The sequence below is a fragment of the Anomaloglossus baeobatrachus genome, chromosome 5, assembly GCF_048569485.1.
Source record: "Anomaloglossus baeobatrachus isolate aAnoBae1 chromosome 5, aAnoBae1.hap1, whole genome shotgun sequence".
NCBI lineage: Eukaryota > Metazoa > Chordata > Amphibia > Anura > Aromobatidae > Anomaloglossus > Anomaloglossus baeobatrachus.
In genome coordinates this window covers 102,890,433-102,916,243 of record NC_134357.1, presented here as the reverse complement: position 1 = coordinate 102,916,243, position 25,811 = coordinate 102,890,433, and the positions used below count along the sequence as shown (strand labels likewise).

General features: G+C 45.9%; 1 protein-coding gene across 2 annotated transcripts in view; it reads left to right on the top strand.

Annotated features, from left to right (window-relative positions):
• ATAD1 (ATPase family AAA domain containing 1) overlaps positions 1-10,389 on the top strand; it is a 64,807-nt gene extending 54,418 nt beyond the window's left edge. For both annotated transcript variants that reach the window (XM_075348733.1, XM_075348734.1), the window contains exon 10: positions 9,529-10,389. In XM_075348733.1, coding sequence (XP_075204848.1) covers positions 9,529-9,646 — 118 coding nt within the window. In that variant the 3' untranslated portion in view covers positions 9,647-10,389. The remainder of the gene's footprint in view (positions 1-9,528) is intronic.
• The last annotated feature ends 15,422 nt before the right edge of the window (positions 10,390-25,811 follow it).

The window sequence follows — 25,811 nt, the reverse complement described above, 5'->3', positions numbered from 1 at the left end:
CTATCGATAACATATCTAGGCATAGAGTTTCTTACTCTCTCAGCGATAGTGAAGCTGCCGCTAGACAAACAGCATTCACTACGGGCTGCAAGCTCTTCTTTAAGAACCAGTCGCACACATTGAGACGCCTCATGCACTTCCTACGTAAGATGGTAGCAATGGAGGCAGTTCCTTTCGCGCAGTTTTACTGCGTCCACTACAATGGGACATTCTCCGCCAATGGGACGAGGAGTCGACGTCCCTCAACAGAGTCGTCGTTCTTTCTCAGGCGGCCAAGGAATCTCTACGGTGGTGGCTTCTTCTCACCTCTTGGTCAAAAAGAAGGTCCTTCCTATCCCCGTCCTGGGCGATAGTTACGACAGACGCGAGTCTATCAGGGTGGGGAGCAGTTTTTCTCCACTACAGCGCTCAGGGTACGTGGACTCAGCAAGAGTCCACTCTTCAGTTCAATGTTCTTGAACACAGAGCAGTGTATCTTGCCCTACAATCCTTCCAACAGCGGCTGGAAAGCAAGCATATCCGACTTCAGTCGGACAGCTCCACAGCGGTGGCATACATCAACCACCAAGGAAGAACGCGCAACCGGCAAGCCTTCCAGGAAGTCCGGCAGGTTCTGATGTGGGTGGAAGACACGGCATCCACCATATCCACAATTCACATCCCAAGTGTGGAAACTAGGAAGCTGACTTCCTAAGTCGCTGAGGTGTGGCCGAAAGAGTATGGTCTCCTCACCCGGACGGGTTTCAGGAGATCTGGCGCCGCTGACAGAGGCCGGACGTCGATCTAATGGCGTCACGGCACAACAACAATGTGCCAGCTTCATGGCACGGTTTCACAATCATCGAGCTCTGGCGGCAAACGCCTTAGTTCAGCATTGGTCGCAGTTCCAGCTACCTTAGGTGCCACCTCTGGCATTGTTGCCCAGAGTACTGCGCTAGATCAAGACCGACTGCGGCCGCGCCATCCTCGTCGCTACAAATTGGCCGAGGATGTTGTGGTACTCGGTTCTGTGGTGCCTCACGGTAGGCTAACCGGGGGCACTACCAGACCAATCAGACTGGCTGTCTCAAGGGCCATTCTTCCATTTGAATTCTACGGCCCTCAACCGGATGGTGTGGCATTGAGTCCTGGAACCTAGTGTCGTCAGGATTACCTCAGGACGTGGTTGCCACCATGAGACAGGCTAGCATACCAACGTCCGCCAAGATTGACCACAGGACGTGGAAGATGTTCTTATCTCGGTGCTCGGCGCAGGGTGTTTCTCCCTGGCCGGTTGCATCGTCTATGTTTCCTTCCTTCCTGCAATCTAGGTAGGAAAATGGGTTGTCGCTCAGTTCCCTTTAGGGACAAGTCTCAGCGCTATCTGTATTTTTTCAGAAACGACGACTTCCTCAGGTACGCACGTTCCTACGGGGAGTTTGTCTTCTCAGCACTCCGTACAAGCGGCCGTTAGAGCCCTGAGATCTGAACAAGGTTCTAATTGCTCTCCAGATGCCGCCTTTCGAGCCTTTGAAGGATGTCTCCCTTCCCGTTTTTCACGGGAAGTGGCCTTCTAGTAACGGTCTCGTCTCTTAGGAGAGTTTCCGAGCTAGCAACGCTCTCATACAAACTCCCTTCCTGGTCCTTCACCAGGACAGGGTAGTTCTGCGTCCGGTTCCGGAATTTCTCCCTAAGGTGGTATCCCATTTTCATATCAATCAGGATATCACCTCACCTTCTTTGTGTCCTCGTCCAGTCCATCAATTTCAGAAAGATTTGCATCTGTTGGTTCTGGTGAGAGCACTCAGGTTCTACTTCCCGCATGGCGCTCCTGCGCCACCCGGATGCACTCTTTGTCCTTGTCGCTGGTCGGCGTAAACAGTCGCAAGCTTCCAGATCCACCCTTGCTCGGGGGCTCGAGGAACCAATTCTTGAAACCTACAGTTCTACTGGGCTTCTGGTTCTCTCAAGGCCGAAGGCCCATTCTACCAGAGCCGTGGGTGCATCCTGGGCATTACGGCACCAGGCTACGGCTCAGCAGGTGTGTCAGGCACCCACCTGGTCGAGTCTACTTACTTTTACCAAGCATTATCAGATGCATACCTACGCTTCGGCAGACGCCAGCCTAGGTAGATAAGTCATTCAGGCGGCGGTTGGCCACCTGTAGGAGAGGGCCGTTTGACGGCCCTATCATGAGGTATTCTTTTACCCACCCAGGGATTGCTTTTGGACATCCCAATTGTCTGGGTCTCCCAATGGAGCGACAAAGAAGAAGGGAATTTTGTTTACTTACCGTAAATTCCTTTTCTTCTAGCTCCAATTGGGAGACCCAGCACCCGCCCTGTTTTCTCGGGGTTTTTCTGTTTTTTCGGGTACACATGTTGTTCATGTGGTATGGTTCAGTTCTCCGATGTTTCCTCGGATTGAATTGGTCTTTAAACCAGTTATTGGCTTTCCTCCTTCTTGCTTTGGCACTAAAACTGGTGAGCCAGTGATCCCACTGGGGGTGTATAGCCAGAAGGGGAGGGGCCTTACACTTTTAAGTGTAATACTTTGTGTGGCCTCCAGAGGCAATAGCTATACACCCAATTGTCTGGGTCTCCCAATTGGAGCTAGAAGAAAAGGAATTTACGGTAAGTAAACAAAATTCCCTTCTTTACACTGTATGAGCACAGTTCATTCTGGCTATATACCCTAGTGTGTTACTCAGGGAAAACAATAGCATGGCGCCCACAAAAGGCAGGGGTGCCAAAAACACAGGCTTATTATGCTGCCTGCGGCGCTTGTACGACCCAGCTGACGGCAGGTTCCATTAACCCTCATTGTGTGCAGGTTCGGCCCCGGTGACACTTCTTTAGCCAGGGCCTCTGCTAAGAGGGGCCCAGGGGGAGCCACCTGTTGACACTGTCCTAGTGACGGGGACGGAGTTTGCAAAACTCTCTGAGACTATGGCTAAGATACTAGAAGCCTTGCAGTCCAGGCCGGTATCTCAGCAAAGGGACTCTGTTGAATCATTGTTCCCTGGCCCCCCTCAGTTGGACCAACAATGTCCTCCCGGGGTATCTCATACATCCCAGGCTGAGGGTTCTGACTTAAACCCCAGCCCCAGACCGACTAAGCGGGCTCGCTTAGAATTTCCCTCGACATCATATTGTTCAGGGTCTCAGCGAGGGGAATCGCTGGTGATAATGCGGAGACAGCTGATCAGGATTCTGATCCTGAGGGCGCTCTCAATCTTAATACTCCAGACGGGGACGCCATACTGAATGTTCTTATTGCGTCCATCGATCAAATGCTGGATATTTCTCCCTCAGCTCCTCCGGCGGAGGAGTCAGCTTCTCTTACACCGAGTATGTTTCTAGACCACTCTGATTTCAGAGAGGCAGTCCAGAATCATCATGCTTGTCCAGATAAGCGTTTTTTCTAAGCGCCTTAAGGATACACGTTATCCTTTTCCCCCTGACGTGGTTAAAGGTTGGACTCAGTGTCCCAAAGTGGATCCTCCAATCTCCAGACTGGCGGCTAGATCCATTCTTGCAGTGGACGAGGGGGCCTCGCTCAAGGATGCCACTGACAGGCAGATGGAGCTCTGGTTGAAATCCATCTATGAAGCTATCGGAGCTTCTTTTGCCCCAGCATTCGCAGCTGTATGGGCGCTACAAGCTATCTCAGCAGGTCAAGCACAAATTGAAGCAGCCACATGCACGGCCGCGCCACAAGTGGCATCCATTACCACCCAGACCTCGGCAATTGCGTCTTACGCTATTATTGCTGTCCTGGACTCTGCGAGCCGTACGGCGGTCGCGGCCGCCAATTCGGTGGTACTCCGCAGGGCCTTGTGGCTACGGGAATGGAAGGCAGATTCTGCTTCCAAAAAGCGCTTAACCAGTTTGCCAATTTCTGGCGACAGGCTGTTTGGCGAGCGTCTGGATGAAATCATCAAACAATCCAAGGGAAAGGATACATCCTTACCCCAGTCCAAACAGGACATACTCCAACGGAGGAGAGGGCAGTCGAGGTTTCGGTCCTTTCAGGGCGCGGGCAGGTCCCAATTCTCCTCGTCCAAAAGGTCTCAGAAAGTACAAAGGAACTCTGATGCATAGCGGTCTAAGTCACGTCCTTAAAAGGCCACCGGAGGCGCCGCTAACAAAGCGGCTTCCTCATGACTTTCGACCTCCTCTAGTAGCATCCGCGGTCGGTGGCAGGCTTTCCCGCTTTTGCGACACCTGGCTGCCACAAATAAAAGACCGCTGGGTGAGAGACATTCTGTCTCACGGTTACAAGATAGAGTTCACCTCTCGTCCCCCGACTCGATTCTTCAGGTCATCCCCGCCTCACTAGCGAGCCGAGGCTCTTCTGCAGGCGCTGCGCACTCTGAAGGCAGAAGGAGTGGTGATCCCGGTTCCTCTTCAGCAACTGAGCCACGGTTTTTTCTCCAACTTGTTTGTGGTCCCAAAGGAGGACGGGTCTTTCCACCCGGTCCTGGACCTGAAACTGATCAACAAACATGTAAAAACCAGACGGTTCAGGATGGAATCCCCCCGCTCCGTCATCGCCTCAATATCCCAAGGAGATTTCCTTGCGTCGATCGATATCAAAGATGCTTATCTCCACGTACCGATTGCTCCAGAGCACCAGCGCTTCTTGCGCTTCGCCATAGGAAATGAACACCTGCAGTTCGTGGCACTGCCGTTCGGCCTGGCAACAGCCCCACGGGTTTTTACCAAGGTTATGGCTACTGTAGTAGCGGTCCTCCACTCTCAGGGTCACTCGGTGATCCCGTACTTGGATACTGATCAAGGCACCCTCTCAAGAGGCATGCCAACGCAGCCTCGACGCTTCCCTGGAGACTCTCCAGGGTGTCGGGTGGATCATCAATTTTACAAAGTCAAATCTGACACCGGCCCAATCGCTGACATATCTTGGAGTTTCATACCCTCTCAGCGATAGTGAAGCTTCCGCTGATCAAGCAGTAGTCACTACAGAAAGGGGTACAATCTCTCCTTCAAGGCCAGTCACACTCCTTGAGGCGCCTCATGCACTTCCTGGGGAAGATGGTGGCAGCAATGGAGGCAGTCCCTTCCGCGCAGTTTCACCTGCGTCCCCTTCAATGGGACATCCTACGCAAATGGAACAGGAAGCCGACGTCCCTTGACAGGACCGTCTCCCTCTCTCAGGCGACCAAAGCTTCCCTTCGGTGGTGGCTCCTTCCCACTTCATTATCGAAGGGGATATCCTTCCTACCCCCATCCTGGGAAGTAGTCACGACAGACGCGAGTCTGTCAGGGTGGGGAGCGGTTTTTCTCCACCACAGGGCTCAGGGTACGTGGACCCAGCAAGAGTCCTCGCTTCAGATCAACGTGCTGGACGTACGGGCAGTGTATCTTGCCCAGAAAGCGTTCCAGCAGTGGCTGGAGGGCAAGCAGATCCGAATTCAGTCGGACAATTCCACAGCGGTGGCATACTTCAACCACCAAGGCGACACACGCAGCCGGCAAGCCTTCCAGGAAGTCCGGCGGATTTTGATGTGGGTGGAAGCCACGGCATCCACCATATCCGCAGTTCACATCCCAGGCGTGGAAAACTGGGAAGCAGATTATTTCAGTTGCCAGGGCATGGACGCAGGGGAATGGTCCCTTCACTCGGACGTGTTTCAGGAGATCTGTTGCTGCTGGGGGGTGCCGGACGTCGACCTCATGGGGTCCCGGCACAACAACAAGGTACCAATGTTCATGGCACGGTCTCAAGATCCCAGAGCTCTGGCGGCAGACGCCTTAGTTCAGGATTGGTCGCAGTTTCAGCTCCCTTATGTGTTTCCTCCGCTGGCACTGTTGCCCAGAGTGTTACGCAAGATCAGGACCGACTGCCGCCGCGCCATCCTCGTCGCTCCAGACTGGCCAAGGTGGTCGTGGTACCCGGATCTGTGGCATCTCACGGTCGGCCGACCGTGGACACTACCAGACCAAACAGACTTGCTATCTCGAGGGCCGGTTTTTCCATCTGAATTCTGCGGCCCTCAACCTGACTGTGTGGCCATTGAGTCCTGGACCCTAGCGTCTTCAGGGTTATCTCAAGACGTCTTTGCCACTATGAGACAGGCTAGGAAACCAACGTCCGCCAAGATCTACCACAGGACGTGGAAAATTTTCCTGTCGTGGTGCTCTGCTCAGGGTTTTTTTTTTTCTCCCTGGCCTTTTGCCTTGCCCACTTTTCTGTCCTTCTTTCAATCTGGACTGGAAAAGGGTTTGTCGCTCGGCTCCCTTAAGGGACAAGTCTCAGCGCTCTGTGTTTTTCCAGAAGCGCCTAGCCAGGCTTCCACAGGTACGCACGTTCCTGCAGGGGGTTTGTCACATCGTTCCACCTTACAAGAGGCTGTTAGAACCCTGGGATCTAAACAGGGTTCTGATGGTTCTTCAGAAACCACCATTCGAGCCAATGAGAGATATTTCCCTCTCACAACTTTCGTAGAAAGTGGTTTTTTCTAGTAGCAGTCACTTCTCTTCGGAGAGTGTCTGAGCTAGCAGCATTGTCGTGCAAAGCCCCTTTCCTGGTGTTTCACCAGGACAAGATGGTTCTACGTCCGGTTCCGGATTTTCTCCCTAAGGTGGTATCCTCCTTTCATCTCAATCAGGATATCTCCTTACCTTCTTTTTATCCTCATCCAGTTCACCAATGTGAAAAGGATTTGCACTTGTTAGATTTGGTGAGAGCACTCAGACTCTACATTTCTCGTACGGCGCCCTTGCGCCGCTCGGCTGCACTCTTTGTCCTTGTCGCTGGCCAGCGTAAAGGGTCACAGGTTTCCAAATCAACCCTGGCTCGGTGGATCAAGGAGCCAATTATCGAAGCTTACCGTTCGGCTGGGCTTCCGGTTCCATCAGGGCTGAGGGCCCATTCTACCAGAGCCGTGGGCGCGTCCTGGGCTTTGAGGCACCAGGCTGCGGCTCAGCAGGTGTGTCAGGCGGCTACCTGGTCGAGCCTGCACACTTTCACGAAACACTATCAGGTGCATACCTATGCTTCGGCGGATGCCAGCCTAGGTAGACGAGTCCTTCAGGCGGCGGTTGCCCACCTGTAGGAAAGGGCCGTTTTACGGCTCTCTTACGAGGTATTATTTTACCCACCCAGGGACTGCTTTTGGACGTCCCAATTGTCTGGGTCTCCCAATAGAGCGACAAAGAAGAAGGGAATTTTGTTTACTTACCGTAAATTCCTTTTCTTCTAGCTCTAATTGGGAGACCCAGCACCCGCCCCTGTTTTTTTGTGTACACATGTTGTTCATGTTGAATGGTTTCAGTTCTCCGATATTCCTTCGGATTGAAGTTACTTTAAACCAGTTTATAATTCTTTTTCCTCCTTCTTGCTTTTGCACCAAAACTGAGGAGCCCGTGGGAGCACGGGGGGTGTATAGGCAGAAGGGGAGGGGCTTAACACTTTTGAGTGTAATACTTTGTGCGGCCTCCGGAGGCATAGCCTATACACCAATTGTCTGGGTCTCCCAATTAGAGCTAGAAGAAAAGGAATTTACGGTAAGTAAACAAAATTCCCTTCTTTGCAGAAATGACTAAAAATGCTTTAAAACATTCTCTGTCTCTCTCATTATTCTGACATTTGGCAAATTATAAATAATTTTGTTAATTCTAATTGCCCTAAAGCGGGAAAGGTTTATTCTGATTTCATGTCAGACCGTGAGAAAAACATGCATATGTGTCTTTTTAGATAGTCTTTGTGAACTTCTGGTTTAATCAGTATCTAGTAGCCATGGAATTTCATTGAACATCAAACCTAAATTGAGATGTTTAATGTGAGAACAAGGCAACAAGTATATAAGTGCATGACAAATATGTATGGTTTTGCCTGCTCCCATGACAAATATCATATTTTTTGGGCTAGAAGATTCACTTTTTTTGGCTGTATGAGTCTGCAGTCCATTTCATTACTGATCAAGCAGAGCGGTCAGATAGATCACTGTTGGGCTGAAGAGCGAGAACTGTGCAATTGTACAGTTCTCAGACATCAAGAAGGATGCTATCTGATCAGTGTAGGTCAAGAAAAGAAGATATATAGATATTATGCATGCTACAGAGAAGTATTAACAAGGATTCCTAAAGCACAAAAATAAGTTCTATTGACCCTTTCACTTCCATACAATATTGGGGAAACTCTTCATTAGTAGGAAATGTTTAATATATTTTCGTTGTCGTAACATCGAGTGCATTTTCTAGTCCAAAAAATTTGGTGAGTTCTTGTGTATTATACAAATACGTACATGAAAGATCTTTACTATATAGATTTTTCTTTGTCGCTCCATTGGGAGACCCAGACAATTGGGTGTATAGCTATTGCCTCTGGAGGCCACACAAAGTATTACACTTAAAAGTGTAAGGCCCCTCCCCTTCTGGCTATACACCCCCAGTGGGATCACTGGCTCACCAGTTTTGTGCTTTGTGCGAAGGAGGGGGCATTACGGCACCAGGCTACGGCTCAGCAGGTGTGTCAGGCACCCACCTGGTCGAGTCTACTTACTTTTACCAAGCATTATCAGATGCATACCTACGCTTCGGCAGACGCCAGCCTAGGTAGATAAGTCATTCAGGCGGCGGTTGGCCACCTGTAGGAGAGGGCCGTTTGACGGCCCTATCATGAGGTATTCTTTTACCCACCCAGGGATTGCTTTTGGACATCCCAATTGTCTGGGTCTCCCAATGGAGCGACAAAGAAGAAGGGAATTTTGTTTACTTACCGTAAATTCCTTTTCTTCTAGCTCCAATTGGGAGACCCAGCACCCGCCCTGTTTTCTCGGGGTTTTTCTGTTTTTTCGGGTACACATGTTGTTCATGTGGTATGGTTCAGTTCTCCGATGTTTCCTCGGATTGAATTGGTCTTTAAACCAGTTATTGGCTTTCCTCCTTCTTGCTTTGGCACTAAAACTGGTGAGCCAGTGATCCCACTGGGGGTGTATAGCCAGAAGGGGAGGGGCCTTACACTTTTAAGTGTAATACTTTGTGTGGCCTCCAGAGGCAATAGCTATACACCCAATTGTCTGGGTCTCCCAATTGGAGCTAGAAGAAAAGGAATTTACGGTAAGTAAACAAAATTCCCTTCATTGTATTTTATGAAGCTTACAAGCAGGGCCCTCACTCCTCTTTTGTATCTGAATTTTGTTATTTTGTATTGTCTCATATTGTCTGTATATGTCCCCTCTGAATTGTTAAGCGCTGCGGAATATGTTGGCGCTATACAAAAAAAATTATTATTATTATTAATAAAGGGTCTGTAAAGTATTTTCCATGACTGGCCGTCCTAGCACTATCATGTAAGCAATGACCTTAAACTACGCTCTTGTCTATGCTGTGATTCTCACTTGTGGGCATATGTAATATACGGCTACTAAATTACCAGTCTTGTTCAGGCTCACTATCCAGCTACATTGTTTTATTCCAGTATATAAATGCATGCATTTAAGAGCTTTTGTGATAATGCCCCAAATCATATAATTACCTAGAAATAATTTTTCTTTTTTTTTTTTTTTTTTTTTCCCCCTTTTAGCCCCTGTGAGGAGATCCGACCAATTCAACAGCAAGATTTAATGAAGGCTATTGATAAGATGAAGAAATCCAAATGTGCAACGACCCAGGGGGTTTTAATGCACGTTAGTTTGGACTGAGCCTGTGACTCCTCATCTCCTTATCCAGCTGATATAGCCAGAAAGGGACATCCGGTGGACGGCAGGGATAGAGCATGGGCCTTAATGATGACCAGACTTTGTCTGATCTTAAGCCTCCATTTTTGGACTTTTAGTAACTATTATCTATTAAGTAAAGAGCCTTGTGGAGAGAAAACTCTAGTGTCACATGAGTTGCCGATATGGACTGTGATGTAGTAACGGGTCTGTGTCCTTCTGTATGAATGATTTGTAAAACGTGTTTAAAGGGACTACTGAATATAGTGGATTGCTTCATAGATATTATGCAGGTCACTGGGTGCACAGTGGCCGATCTTTCATGGTTTGGTCTTTTGTAAAACACATAAGCCCACCAGCACATCTTTCCATCTGAACAAGGTGTCTACAAGTATTTATCCAGGCCTAGGAATACTGAGGGATTCCAGATATTTTTATAGTTCTTTTCACACATACATGATTTATCCCTCTATTTGGGTCCAAGTACTTCACAAGCTCACTACAGCAACATTAAACTTAGAAAATTATATATTTTGTTTAATAATACCTTCCTATTTTGTCTGCATCATTACATGTGAAGCAATATAGCGTCTAAGGGTACGGCCAGACAGTGGCAGCGCGGCTGATGCTGTGCCCACTGGCGGTGGACCAGTGGACGCATGCAATAGAATCATTGGCCATCGCATGGGTGAGGTTTCGGCTGCACGGTTTGGCCCTTCCCTTAGACTTTAGAGACACCATTGTATTCTGCACTGTCATTATCTTCAGAAAAAGCTAGGAAAAGCCAGTAAGAAGCTTACTTTTCTGTTCAAAAGCTTCCCAGAGTTTTGTTTTTCTCTTAATTTTCTAATTAGTGCCTTTCATTTTTCGTTACTTTAGAAAGCTTGAAAATTTACTGCATGTTTCTTTTAAGCTCTTACATATACAAAAACATGGGACTAGACAGGTCCAACAATATAAGGAAATATGCTGTAGGCGAGAGGGAATACATTTTACTAGTAGCATAGAGATGACCAATTTTCACCAAAACGGGAAAGTCAGCTGTATCCATATTAGATTATGCAGCAAATATGTTGTACGTAATGTTTGTGACGTTCATATGTACAGACCTAGGCTCCAGTTTAGAAATCTTTATATAGTAATACTGTGACCATCTCCATGCATTTCATGTGGTAATGGCATGTGGACGGGTGGCTGAATGAATAGACCTCGGACGCTGGATGTGATTGTGTCTTTGACTGCCAGACTCTCACTTTTACCTTGGAGTTTCATCTATAGTAGTAAACCTTTTCAACACCGTCTTGAATTGGCTAGATTGAAGCATCAAGCCGGAGAACGAGGGCTCAGCTTTACATGTGAAATGTCAACGTTACATAAGTGTCAGGTTCAAGATTTTGAGAATTTTTAAGTACTTGGATGACCTCTTTACATGGCTCACTGAAAATCCTTAATGTGAATTAACTTGCGGTTTTTCTTTTTCTCAGTCTAAGTTCATCTCTCATCATTGAAGTTGCAACACCAAGAATATCGTAGAGTTATGGACATCTCGATTTATTCAGTATCAAGTATGAGAACTCTCCCAAAGAGAGAGAGAGACACACACACACACACACACACACACACACACACCTTTCTTTCAATGAGGTCATTAATGATTGTCTGAGCAACTTTCTGAAACACTCAATGCACTTGGATACACAAATCATAAAGATCTGCTGCTGGCAGTTCCCTTTTGATATTGACAACCAATGACCGATATGCTCGAAGACAAGTCTGGAGACGCTGCAGACCATGATAGCATGTGCAGGCCATGCAGACTGCTCACAGTAGCACCAGCAACATGCAGTGTGGCAATCTGTTGAAAGATGGCTCTTGGGACAATTTTCAGAATTGGCCAAACAATTGATCCCTTGACCACATCAATGTAACTCAGATTTTAGTGTAGCTGAAGTGAAGACTAGAGCGGTCTGGCTACCGTACATTATGCTACTCCACACCATATTTCAGGGAATAGGAATAGTGTGATATTTCGGGCTATTCTCTTCTTGGCGTTGCCTACATGTTCTTCATTGCCTTGAAAATGCATACCAAGCCTGGGGCATCAAACAGTTTCTACTCAAGTCATCAGAGGATATGTTCATGACATTGCCTATGAGCCAGACGTCCAGGTACAAGTGCTCCATTGACCTCATACCACAGCTATTGAAGACTATGAAAGTGCAGATCAAGACTGCAATGGAGGTCTATCCTCTTCATGAATGAATCCCGATATTTGTCTTAGACGCAATATTAGCTGGAAATTGATTTGTAAACTACAAGTTCAATGCCATTAGGACTCCATCACAAAAAATGTGAACGTGTCCCAAGAGCCATTTTTTCCACATAAGTACGCCAGACTGCATCTTGCTCATGTTGCTGCCGGTAGCCTAAACATGGTGCTATGGCTTGCAGCATCTCCAGACTTACGCCCATCAAGCACATCTGGGCGATGCCAGCAGCGGATCTTGATAATTTGTGTATCTAAGCGCATTCAGCGCGTCAGAACATTCCTCAGAAAACCATTAATAGCCTCAATGATGGCAGCCAAGGCGTGTAAGTGTGGGGATTTCTTCATCATTATCCCTATCATTAACTTGTCCATCCATCCTGTGATTTCTATAATTCCCCGACTTTTCCTTCTCGGTGTTGCAGTCTCAATATTGTGATAGATTATAGTTTCAGCACCGCTCAGTTTCTTCGCATATATTGAACAAACTCCTGAAATTTTTCTGACAAGAATTACAATTCTGCCGCCACTTGAGAATATCTCCTGTGCTCTATCACAGTATGCAGTATTTTGTGGCCTAATTTTTTTTTTTTTTTTTAAAAAAAGTGGATCTCCATTCATTCATTTTGAAGCAACTTACTGGTTGCTTCCTTTTGTCTGCTAGCTTTTTTCGGGGTTTCTAGCCTGTGGCGTTTGGGGATATGAGCATATAAAAATTTAATATTTCACTTTTCGTATGGTCCTGTTTCAAAACTTTTTAAACTTTTTTTTATTTATTTTTTTTTTATTTTTGGGCCTTATTCTCACTAACTTTTTTTTTTTTTTTTTTCTTGTGCACGGTCAGTTTAAATAGCAGAATGTTGACTAATGCATACAACACAATGGGGCTATTTATTTATTTTTTTAGCACTTCTCCCCATGCTAGCCAATTTTCAGGTTTTTTTTTTTTTTTTTTTTTGCGTATATAAGGTTGTGTGACAAGGCAAGTACCTCAGTCTCTTCTATGGTGGCATCCAAAAGACCGAGAAATTACATGTTAAACTGAATCCAGAGTATATATAGTGTTTTCAAGGAAGGCATGCACTGTTCGTATGACATGTTCATTGTGTGAGAACTATCTCATAGATAATTTAACAAATTTTTGACTTTTTATTTTTTTTTTATTTCCACTTTGAATGTATCACTGCTGCTCCTACATTAAAACTTATATGAATTGGATTGTGACTGGTCTGTATTTAAAATCTTTTCTCCTTTGCCAATCATTGTGAATGTGAAGAAATCCCCTGCCCCCCCATTATGTCTGTGGCATCCACCACTTGACAGAAGACCACTTGACAGAAGGACAGCCACTACAAATTGTTTAGGATTTGTCTTAGGCCGGTGTCACACTTGCGTGTGCCTCCTGTGAGTCTCTCGGTGCATCACCCGTCACGGACTCACTCTCCTTACAGGAATGTAATACAACTGTGGAAGAAAAGAAGCGCAATAGGGTCTTACCCGGTATGGGAATTCAATATAGTGCTAGGTAGCGCACTCACCTGATGGAGTTGTGCCAGTCACAACCCCTTTCTGCACATACTGTATATAGGTAGTGGTCAGCAGTGGCCCCAAAGTATAGCAGTAGATGAAACGGAGGAGAGAAATACGGGTGTAAGCCGCGGTAGAAACCACAATCCAGAAATATGATTAGATCCCTTTTTATTTTCACGGGTTAACGCGTTTCAGAGATGTATCTATCTCCTTCATCAGGACTGTGATTCCTTTGGTTTGTCCTGATGAAGGAGATGGATATATCTCTGAAACACGTTTACCTGTGAAAATAAAAAGGGACTTAATCATATTTCTGCATTTGTGGTTGACCACCAATGATTAAACAAGCAAAAAATCAAATTAAAAGGGGTAAACTTTATTCACAAAATCGACTTAAAATCACATCAAAAGAATGGAACCGCCCAGGTGACGGATGAAAATTAAACACATGGGGGTACAACACCAATGGTAACTAATGGCACCACCATATACCACATAAATAAATAAACAGTATATCGGTTTTATATCTATGCATGTTTGTCAGTGAATCACATAGCCAAAGAAGGATACAAGTGTATCATACATAAAGAGTAATATAGCAATAGTAAAGAGGCTATGTGGTAAAAAAACTTATAAAACAAGCATCATGACATTATATTACCGAATAAAGCAGGTGGTATCAGTGTGGTAACCCCCACCAACACTGACGCGCGTTTCGCAGCTCGTGTGCTTCGTCCAGGAGTGATTTGTGGTTTGTAGCGCGGCTTACACCCGTATTTCTCTCCTCCGTTTCATCTACTTTACTCACAGGAGCGTCTCAGCTACATAGAGATGCATGCAACCAACCCGCTCCTGTGAGAAGAGTGAGAGTTTGTGCCGAGTGATGCAACGCGAGATACACGCGAGGCACTCGCAAGTGTGACACCAGCCTAACCATTGGAGTGGTTCTGCTACAAAGAGTGATACAGAATATGCAGCACATCTTATCATAGGAAGCTCCAGACCCAGATATTGACCTTACTCTTCTGTGAAGGTATCCAGTATCTACTTTTACAGTAAATAGTCCAGTCGCTTAAATTTAGTTTTTTTAACAGAAAAATGCTCAGCATAGTGTAGAATATTAATGCTGATCCCTTGGTTCTTCCAAACAACCATTGTTCGGGAGCAGAGCAGGTTTCTCTACTGTATGCTGTGTCTCAATTGACTTGAGACCGCTGCAGCCAGTGATTGGCAGCAGCAGTTACATGTCCATTCAAGTGGAGTAAGAGGCATAGAGAAATCTTTGAAACGGGAGCTGCTGTTGATCAGTAAGGCCCATTTCACACAACTGGCATTTCGCCAGATGCCGGATCCTGTACACGTACAGTACATTAATTTACAGTGGAAGCGCGACACCATGTGGTTGTGTGCTTCATGCACAGCCGCATTTCTCCGCATGGTGTCGCGCTTCCACTGTAAATTGTACTGTACTGCATGTGTGACGCATCCGGAGAAATGCCGGATCTGAGAAACGGGCCCAAGGTGACAGCCCATTTACTTTATTTGCTTGGTGCCAGTATGTGTTTTTTTTTTTTTTTTTTTTCTTTCATCACCGTGTATTAACTAGTAGGATTAATCCTTTTCAGTATGTGTATATATAATATAATATGCCTTCTTGCTGCCTAATGGTCTATGAATACATGGCAGATTTGCTTCCTGTAAATGGAGGAAATGTGAGAATATTGCTAACGATGATGTTTGTATATATGGGGACCCTGCTTACAATAGTAATACCGATAATGGAAGCCTGGGTCATAGAGACAAATGGGAAGCATATGCTGTTGCCATATCCACTAACTGTTGCCATAAGGCCTCCTTCACACGTCCCTGTTTTCGGTACGTATGAGGTTAATTTCCATACGTACTGGAGACACACATGTAAAATTATTAAAATCAATGGGTCTGTGCACACATGTGTTTTCACGAGGACCGTGTGGAGCGTTTGGTTTTCTCCGGCAACATGGGTGTCACACGGACCGCACACTGATGATATCTGTGACACGTACTGGAGAAAACGCATGTCATTGACATTAAAATGATTTTCTATACTTGCCTGTTTTCGGCCCTGCTGTCACTTGCTTCTGACCCCCGCTCGTTATGTTCATTTCATATTCACTGGACCGAAAGCAGCAGCACCAGAAACAACATCGCTGCAGACAGGTGAGTATAGAAGTTCATGCGGTCAGTGTGCTATGTGGAAATAACACAGCACATGTGTTTTTCATGGACGTGTGAAAAAGGCCTAAGGCAAATTTGTGATGGTGGATAGCCATAAATGTCTAGGATTGAAGAAACCCCTTTTTAAGGCACAATTTTCCATATATTAATACTAAATTATAAGGTACTGTATGTAATCTCTTGCCAACAAAGACTGAAAGCAGATAACATTAATAGAGAGGTTTGGGTAAAAATTGCCACAAGATGGCAGTCTTCCCCTTCACCTTAATCTATGCTTGAACATCATTATCTTCAGCAGTGCAATATCTGTAAGCCACTCATTATGGGGCTTGTGGTGTCCTGGTAATAGTAGACGTCCACAAAACCATGAAATACAGAAATGAGTCCACCATCAGCCTAAGTATGGCTATAAGATCCAGACCACCCCACTGCAAAGTGAACCTGGGACATGAGGGTTCAAATTGGGTCTATATAAATATTACTATATTATTCTGTGGTAATTTTAGCTCAAGATAACATAAAATTACGGTATTTTAGTTAACCTCATGAATAGCTAGGAAAGCCAAAGCCCTGATGTTAAAAAAAACAAACAAACAAAAACTGTCAGTTCAAAAGTGACCAGTTTTTGCGTCTTGTGGAAAGTGATGTCCCGGTGTAAGGAGACTTATAGGTCATGCAATGCTCCTCTGGGAAATTAAATCTGCAAATAGCCTTTACAGAAGGGAGAGGGATTTGATTGCTGATGCCATTTATTGGATGCAACAAGTCTAAATATATTGACCTATTGATGAGTCTTGCCACACAAACCATAAACTCCCATTTGCAAACACAAGTTTTGCCTTGTTGCGCCTCTTCAGCGCAAAGCAGGAGATCTCATTTGGTTTGAGCAGCTTCTGACTGAGGATCTAAGGGGAAATGTTTCTCCTTGTGGAGTGGTCATTTTGGGGCCAAATTCAATGTCTTTTGTGCCAATTTTACTACTAGTTTTTTTCAGTCTGTTATTTTAAAGCATATGGAAAGATTCATGTTACATTTTACATTTAAACCAAAAATGCCCTTTTTTTAATTTGGGTCAAATTGATCAAACATTGTGCAGTTGTTTTTATGAATTTGGTATCAAGTCCACTAGTCCAACAAAAATAACAATCACATAAAAAATAGAATGCAATTAATTATTCAGAGCCTTTATGCTGTCATTGGATGGAGACTAGAGATGTGCGAATTACCTAACTATTCATACTCGCTAAACTCATAACGAGTACTGTCTAATACTCGCGTATTTGTTTCTAATAGCGTGTGCAATGCAAGTCAATGGGGAAAATGCGCAATTTGCTACTCGCACGAATAGTACGGCAGTTTTTCCCTATTGACTTGCATTGCACACGCTATTTGGAACAAATACGCAAGTATTAGACCGTACTCGTTATGAGTATAGCAAGTATGAATAGTTAGGTACTCACTCAAATGTCTCTTTTGAGACAACTATGGTCCACTCTATATGAAGTTGCAATGGCCTCCATTTACAATTTAAGAACCATCTGAAAGGTGACTGACAGTACGGAATGGCTTCAGACCAAGTACAGGCACTCTGTACACTCTTGGTGTAACTGAGCAGTTGAGTGCACCTTCCTATCCACTTGGTTAACATCTATCTCCACCTTTCTATGGCTCGCTATAGCCAGGAATGTCAATCAAAGAAGAGGGGAGGGTGGAGAGAGAGGGAAAACTAGTATGTGGCAAGATGCAAATATTGGCCACGCCAAGGGTGCATCGAGCGCCTATGCTTGGTTTGAACATTCTTTGCTGATTACCTTTATGAGCGGTCGGCACTTTCAGAAGCAGGAGAGGCCGTGGGAGCGGTGTGACAGCCGTGTGTCGGTGATCGGTGAGTACGAAGCGGAGAGAGAGAAAATTGAGAAAAGTTGGTGACCTGCGTTTTTGTTGACAAGAACGGATACAAAATGCAGTGCAAACGCACAGCTAAACATTTTGGTTGCGTTTTGATACACCTCATTCATTTTTATGGGTGGAAAATGTTCACAAAACGCAATGAATGACATGGTTGTTTTGTTTTTTTTTGTTTTTTTTAAGGCAACGATTTTGACAAATATTTGTCAATCAAAATGCTGCCTAAAAAAAGCAATGTGCGGATGGAATTTCTGATTTCTCTTAGACTTTGCTGGAGAAGCAAAACAAATGCATTTTGTCATTGACATGGTGCAACCAAAATGCAAGAAAAAAATGCAACATGGTCATTAAAAGGGTGGTTCAGCCATATTTTTTTATTTTCTAGATTGATATTATATTGAGAAAAAATGTTTCTCTCAAATACCTTATGTTGGCAATAGTGCCTGTGAGAGGCGCTATTGCAGACTCCTGCTCCCCGTTTCGTGACCTTGGGGATCCGGTGACGTCACATCAAGTTCCGGACACGTCGCATCCCTGTGGCCGGCCCCAGTCTTCCTGAGTCACTGAGCTGTGGGCGGAGTTTCACCGCTTGTCACAGCTCCGTGTGTCTGCTGCTTGCAGCACTTTGCTGTGAGGGAAGAGGGAGCAGATGGGCTGTGACGAGTGATGAAACACCACCCACAGCCCATCACTCACGGACACTGCGGCCGGCCGCGGTGTCAGGAACTTAACGTGACGTCACCGAATCCCTGAGGTCAGGGAGCCCGGGGGTCACGGAGCGGGGAACAGTGGTCTGCAATAGCGCCTCTCACAGGCACTATTGCCAACATAAGGTATTTGAGAGAAACATTGTTTCTCACTATAATATCGATCTAGACAAAAAAATATGGGTGAACCACCCCTTTAACACTGGAAGTCCCAGAGAGGGATCATTTAACATTTCTACCATTGAAACCCTATGGAGCTCGAAATTCCTGGGACTTCTAGTGTCAATGTAACTTGAGGTACCATAGTGCTGAAGTGAGAACAGATAAATACTAGTGAGAGATCGGGGTTGACACTATAATCTGCACCTGTACAATCCCTGCAAACCTTGTTACTAATAATGCTGCCCTTAGGGTTGACACCTTTTCCAACAAATTTATTTGCATGCTTTAGGCTAGTTTCACACTTACGTTGAACGGCTTCCGTAGCATTGCGTTGTGTGACGGATGCAACGGATGTGTTGCATATAGTGGCGCAACGGATGCTGCAAAACAACGGAATCCGTAATCAGCTGATCGCTCCCTGCAGCCGGCCGCCGGGTAATCAGCTGATCGCTCCCTGCAGCCGGCCGCCGGGTAATCAGCTGATCGCTCCCTGCAGCCGGCCGCCGGGTGATCAGCTGATCGCTCCCTGCAGCCGGCCGCCGGGTGATCAGCTGAGCGCTGTCACTTGCCGGCGGCCAGGCATGCCACCGGGCGGGCGGGCGCTCAGCTGAGCGCTGTCACTTGCCGGCGGCCGGTTGCTCAGCTGAGCGTTCGGCCACCGCAAGCCAAAATAAAGTTTGTGATTTAAAAAAAAAAAAAAAAAAGAGCATGCGCAGTGAAATCCAGAGGATTCCGCTGCTCAAAACAATGTTACATGCTGCGTTCCTTCCGCTGGGCGGAAGCAACGGAGCGTCGCCCAGCGGAAGCAACGCAGGTCCTTTTGGTACAATCCGTCAACCATACAAGTCTATGGGAAACAGCGGAATCCGTTAACGGATTCCGCTGTTTTCCAAAAGGGCGGATTGTAACGGAAGGAAAACAACGCAAGTGTGAAAGTACCCTTACAAAGGGGAAAAGCAGTCTGTAAAAGGGATGTATGGTTTCAACAAGAGTATAATTATATGTTAGGTTTGTTAAGGGTCTGACTCTTGGCACAAAATTAAGGTGGTTTGGGGGGGGGGGGGGGGGAGGGTTGTAACAAAATGTAGCAGTCATTTTACAATTGTAGTTATCTAAGAAATGTGACAAATGTTCTTGTAAATGAACCATACAAAGTGAAATATTGAGCAGACATCAGAAATGTGTGCATCTCTTCAGTACATTGCACCCGATTGGAGGATATGAGAACATAAATCATCAGTATCAAGAGCAGGTTGTGAATGTATAGACTCATCAGCCCAGTGAAGATAGGAGATAGCAGGGTTGGTTTCAATCTGTATTTGGTGACTGCACCTCTGATTCTTGCACACTAACCTCTCCATTGGTAAAGTAAGGATGTTTAAAGGGAACTTGTCAGGTGCAATATGCATCCAGAGCCACGAGCAGTTCTGGGTGCATATTGCTAATCCCTGCCTAACCGTCCCTGCATACACTAGTTTAGATAAAGAGATCTGTAGAAAAAGTATTTCTAAAGATCTTTTACCGTATGCTAATGAGCGAGGGAACTAGTCCCCTGGGTTTTCGAGCCGACTAGTCAGGGGAACTATTAGCATGTTAGTACGCCCCTGTGGGCATGCTATCATGCTAATGAATGTGCAGTGTCAGAGAATGATCTTACCCACCTCTCTGCCGCCATCGCGTCCAATGTGGGATTTCTATATGAAGTGAAAGCTGCACACCAAATTCAGAGTAATATGAACAAGCATAACTGCTTGATGATACATAAAGAATGAAAAATACAACTAGCCATATGAAAAATGGAAAAAAATTTTTTTGGTGATATTGCATAACTGCTGAGGATTATTTTGAAAAAAAAGAGATTTTTTTTCCCTCGCCCTATGACGGCACTACGAGAGAGGATCCGCCCATCTAGGACAGGAAACCTTCAGGTTAAAAAGTGGCGGTCCTCTCGCCGCCTCAGTTTGGTTTCCTGTCCTGGACGGATACCTCAGGTTGCGGCCCTGGAGGGCCGTGGATCTTCAAGCAAGTTTTACCCGTCCCGACAGGCGGTTCTGGCGGCGGCACGGGTCCTGCCTCGCTCCGTTCGGGTGCCTGGAGGCGCCATGGCGGACCCCCGGGGGTTGCGTCCATGAGCGGGCACAGTGCGGCAGGTAAGTACTGCAGCCTGCCGGTGCTCTGGGCAGAATAACGTGCTCCAGCCTCCTTGCCTAAACGGAGGTGTTTTGTTCAGATGGCAATCGTCCTTAGGTTCAGCTATATGGACAAGGAAGGGCACCATGAGGAGGACCGGCACTCTGTGCGTGAGTCCTCATCCACTCCTGCTGGCAAGAAAGTGGCGAAACCACCGGAGCGTCGCAGGAGCAACTCTGGTTCAGATGCCAGCTTGTCTAGCAAGCGTGGCACCCGGGCCACTAAACAGACACGAGAACCGTCTGACGGCAAAGGCGCCTCCAGAGGGAAGACTTTGATGAAAGCTCCTTCCCCAGAACCGGTTAAAAAGCCACGGAAGTGTACTGCCAAATCGAATAACAGGGAATGTACCCTCTGTAGCCGGGAACTGACTCCGTCCTGGTCCAAACGGCTCTGCAAGGACTGTATCCAGCAGACCATTTCAGATGAGACCCCTGGGTTTGCTAGTGATCTTCGTGCCATCATCCGGTCCGAAGTCCAGAGTTCTCTGCAGTCCCTGAAAGAGCCTCCTCGTAAACTGCATAGACAGGCCTCCCCGGCCTCACCATCCAGTCGATCCGAGGGAGAGTGTGGGTCTTCTGGCTCTGCATCCTCTTCCTCTGACAGTGAGGCTGACGTCCACCAATGTTTCCCTGTTGAAGGCACGAGCAAATTGATTAAAGCTGTCAGGGACACTATGGGCATTACTGAAGAGAAATTGCAGCCTTCAGTCCAGGATCTCATGATTAAGGGTCTGGAGCATAGAAAGCGCAGGACCTTCCCGGTGGTGGACAAGATACAGGCGTTGATCTCCAGGGAATGGAAGAAGCCGGATAAGTGGGGTTCTCTTCCAGGCAGCTTCAAGCGCAAGTATCCCTTTGAGGATGCTACCTGTTCCCACTGGGATAGGGCACCCAAATTGGATGTAGCAGTGGCTAAAGCATCAAAAAAGTTTTCCATTCCCTTCGAGGACATGGGATCCTTAAAGGACCCTATGGATCAGAAGGCGGATGTTTTCCTTAAGACCGCATGGGAGTCCTCAGCAGGTACTCTCCGGCCTGCCATTGCTGCTACTTGTACGGCATGGTCTCTGGCGATGTGGTTGTCTGAATTAGAGGAGAAGCTGTGGACTAAGGTTCCTCGGGACGAGATTATTTCTTCTCTGCCCAGACTGCAGGGAGCGGCGGCTTTTATCTCAGATGCATCGACAGCTTCCACTCGGCTAGCTGCTAAGACTGTGGCCCTTTCTAATGCGGCTCGTCGGGCCTTATGGTTGAAATGTTGCCCCGGCGATCTACAGGTCAAGTCTAAGCTGTGTTCCATTCCCTGTCAGGGTGAGTTTCTTTTTGGATCGGTTCTGGATGATGTTCTTGAGAAGGCAGGGGACAGAAAAAGGAACTTTCCAGCCCCGTCCTTTCCCTCCTTCAAGCGATCCTTTCGTAAGAAGCAGTTCACCCGTAAGTTCACCCCCAGGAATAGAAGTGCCTGGTCGGATCGAAAGAAGGAAGATAAGGGGTTCTTGTTTAAGGGCCCTTCCCAATCCAAGAAGTCTTCCCAATGACTCCCTTCCCCAGGTGGGGGGGGAGATTGACCCACTTTCTTCCGGCCTGGGAACGTATTTCTTCGAGTCCGTGGATTCTCAATATCATCCGATCAGGTCTGACCTTTCCATTCCGCAGTGTCCCTCCCAGGCGCTTTCTCCTGACATCCCCGAGCGAACAACGTGCCTTGGAGGGGGAAGTGAAGTCCCTACTGCGCCGGGCGGTCCTGACGGACGTCCCATTGGCAGACAAGGGAGAGGGGTTTTACTCTCCTCTTTTTCTGGTCGGGAAACCAGACGGCTCCTTTTGGGTCATCATAAACCTCAAAGGTCTAAACAGCCACCTGCAAATCTTAGATAAAAAGAACCTGCAGACAAAAAAAGCGCAATAGGGTCTTACCCTGACAGACAGGGGGTGATAAAGGAGATGATCCTACTCACCAAAGATGGTTGTGAAAGGCACAACTCCTGTAACAGCATAAATCCGGATCAAAGGCAGCAGTACCCCAGGTGGCTGATAACAGAGAGAAATTGTAGAATGGGGCTTTGCAAACCGCGCCAAAGATCACTGATGAAATCTTGGATTAATGTAAACTTTTTATTCTTGCACAGGTCTACGCGTTTCAGGAGACTCTGCTCCCTTCCTCAGGACCAAACAGGCATAAGTTACATCAGATCTCTGTGTGGGTTGGACAAGGGGTTGGTGGTTAGCACACTCAAGGTCCAGATCTCCGCGTTAGTGGCCCTCTACAATTATGATGTTGCGGGGAACCCTTGGGTGGCTCGATTTATCAGGGCTAGTTCACACCAGCGTCCTAAACGGGTAGTCTCCCTCCCCCCTTGGGACCTTAACCTGGTTTTGGTCCCAAGGTTTTGGTTTTGGTGTGCAGCTTTCACTTCATATAGATTATGTATTTTTTGGCTAGCACCCTGTTCACATTTACAATGGAGTTCCAGCAGTCATTTTGATTGTTATGCAGTTTTTTTTCCGTCTGAGAACCCAGTCCCGCCCTTTAGCCATGATTATTCAACTTCCTATATAGCCAGGTCCCTTGCTTCCCATACACAGCAGGTTTCAGCCGCACATAGAGGTAACATTTGGTTAGGTACCCATGCACACAAGCAGGTTTTAACCGCACATAGAGGTAACATTTTGTTAGGGACCCCATAAATAAGAGATTACCGTGAAGTGGTTATGGGGCAGTAATTAATTGATCAATACATTAGCTAAATATCTCTTTTTTTCAAAATAATCCTCAGCAGTTATGCAATATCACCAAAAAAATTTTTTTACATTTTTCATATGGCTAGTTTTATTTTTCATTCTTTATGTATCATCAAGCAGTTATGCTTGTTCATATTACTCTGAATTTGGTGTGCAGCTTTCACTTCATATAGATTATGTATTTTTTGGCTAGCACCTTGTTCACATTTACAATGGAGTTCCAGCAGTCATTTTGATTGCAATGTGGGATTTCGGCCTAGTGCGCATGACCCCAGAATTTGGGTTATGCGCACTATGAAGCCGAGTGTACGCATCCTGGCTTCAAACTGAAGTAGTGCGCATGATCCAAACTCCGGGGTCATGTGCACTGAGCTGAAATCCAGAGTCAATCGCGATGGCGGCCGAGAGGTGAGTGAAATCATCCTGTAACACTGCGTATTAATTAGCATGATAGTAAGCCCACAGGGACGTACTAACATGCCAATGGAGCTGATTGGCAAGGGGAACTAACACCCAGGGGACTAGTCCCTGCTCTCTTTAGCATACGGTAAAAGATCTTTAGAAAAACTTAGAAATACATTCTCTAAAGATCTCTTTATCTATGCTAGTGTATACAGGGAATGTCAGACATGATTAGCAATATGCACCCAGAACTGCTATTGGTTCTGGGTGCATATTGGACCTGACAGGTTAACTTTAAATCTGGACCCTGGCAATACCCAAATTCAGTTGGCCACAATATAAACACCAACCCTTCCAGACTGGAATGTGACCAAGTTTGCTGAGATTGCTTCTGAAAAACTCATGTGTTCCAACAAATTTGTGACTGTTGACAACGATGTTGGTGCTGTCTGTGAATGAGAAACCTGATCCTGCGTGAACCACAAAGTATGGAGCTCTAAACTCCCAGTCACTAATCACTGCTTGACTCCTGTCATTACCTCGCTAATGAATCTATGCATGTACCCATTCATACCAACAGCCACTAGATAAGCAACAAATATCTGATTGTTGTACAGTGACTTGAAAAAGTATTCATACCTCGTGAACCTTTCCACAGTTTATCACATTACACCCACAAACTTAAATGTATTTTATATGATATACCATCAAAAAATAGAACGTATTTGGGAAGTGGAAAGAAAATGATACATAGTTTACTAAATATTAAAAAAAAATGTAAACATTGTGATGTGCCTTTATATTCAGCCCCCTGGAGTCTGGGACTCCTAACTTAAATAATCCTGAGTGACTAATTGTCTATAGAAGTTACCTAATTAGAAAAATGTGTCCACTTGTGTGTAATTTATTCTCAGTATAACTACACCTGTTCTATGAAGGCCTCAGAGGCTTGTTTGAAAACATTAGGGATCAAACATTGTCATGAAAATTGAGGAACACACCAGACAAGTCAGGGATAAAGTTGTGGAGAGAAGGAAAGCAGGGTTAGGTTATAAAAAATAGCCCAACTTAAACCATAATCCATAAATGATAGTATGGCACAACTGTAAAACTACCAAGATATAGCTGTCTACCTTAACTGACATCCCAGGCAAGGAGAGCACTAATTAGAGCAGCAGCCAAAAGGTCACTATGGAGGAGCTGCAGAGATCCATGGCTCAGGTGGAAGATTCTGTCCACAGGATATTAGACTGGAGTCACAAATGCATGTAAAAAAATCGGTACAATTTTCGGTTTTTTTTCTCAGCTATCATTTGTTTACAATCATTTTCTGGACAATTTACAGTATTCCATGCTACAGAATGGTAATGTATTTGTAGAAAACAGATGCCACTAAGATAGTCCGTGTGTCATCCATTTTTGTTCTCACACCCATAGACTTGAATAAGTTAGTTTTACACATCCGATCAACTTGCTATGACTTTTTTCTTCACTTCAAACACAGCTGGAAAAAAAAATTGCAGATCTGCACTGCCTCATTTTCAAACCAAACTATAAGAAGTCCTGTTTACATTTGCAGATAACTGTTTAGGGGACACAGCATGTGCAAGAAGGTGTTCTGGTCAGATGAGACAAAAGTAGGACTATATGTGGTGGAAAACTACCACTGCATATCACCCTGAAAACACCTTCCCCACCATCAAACATGGTGGTGACAGCATCATGGTGTGGATATAATTTTATTCAGAAGGGCCAGGAAGGCTGGTTAGAGTGAATAGGAAGATGGATGGAGCTAAATCCAGGACAATCCTGGAGGAAAACCTGTCACAGGCTGCAAAACACTTGAAACTGGGGTTTAGGTTTATCTTCCAGCAGGACAACGACCCTAAACATCCTGCCAGAACTAGAATTGTCAAGACTTGAAAACTGCTCTTCACAGATGCTTTCCATCCAATCTCCTGATCCTAGAGCTATTTTGCAAAGAAGAATAGGCAAAGCTAGTAGAGTCATACCTCAAAAGACTT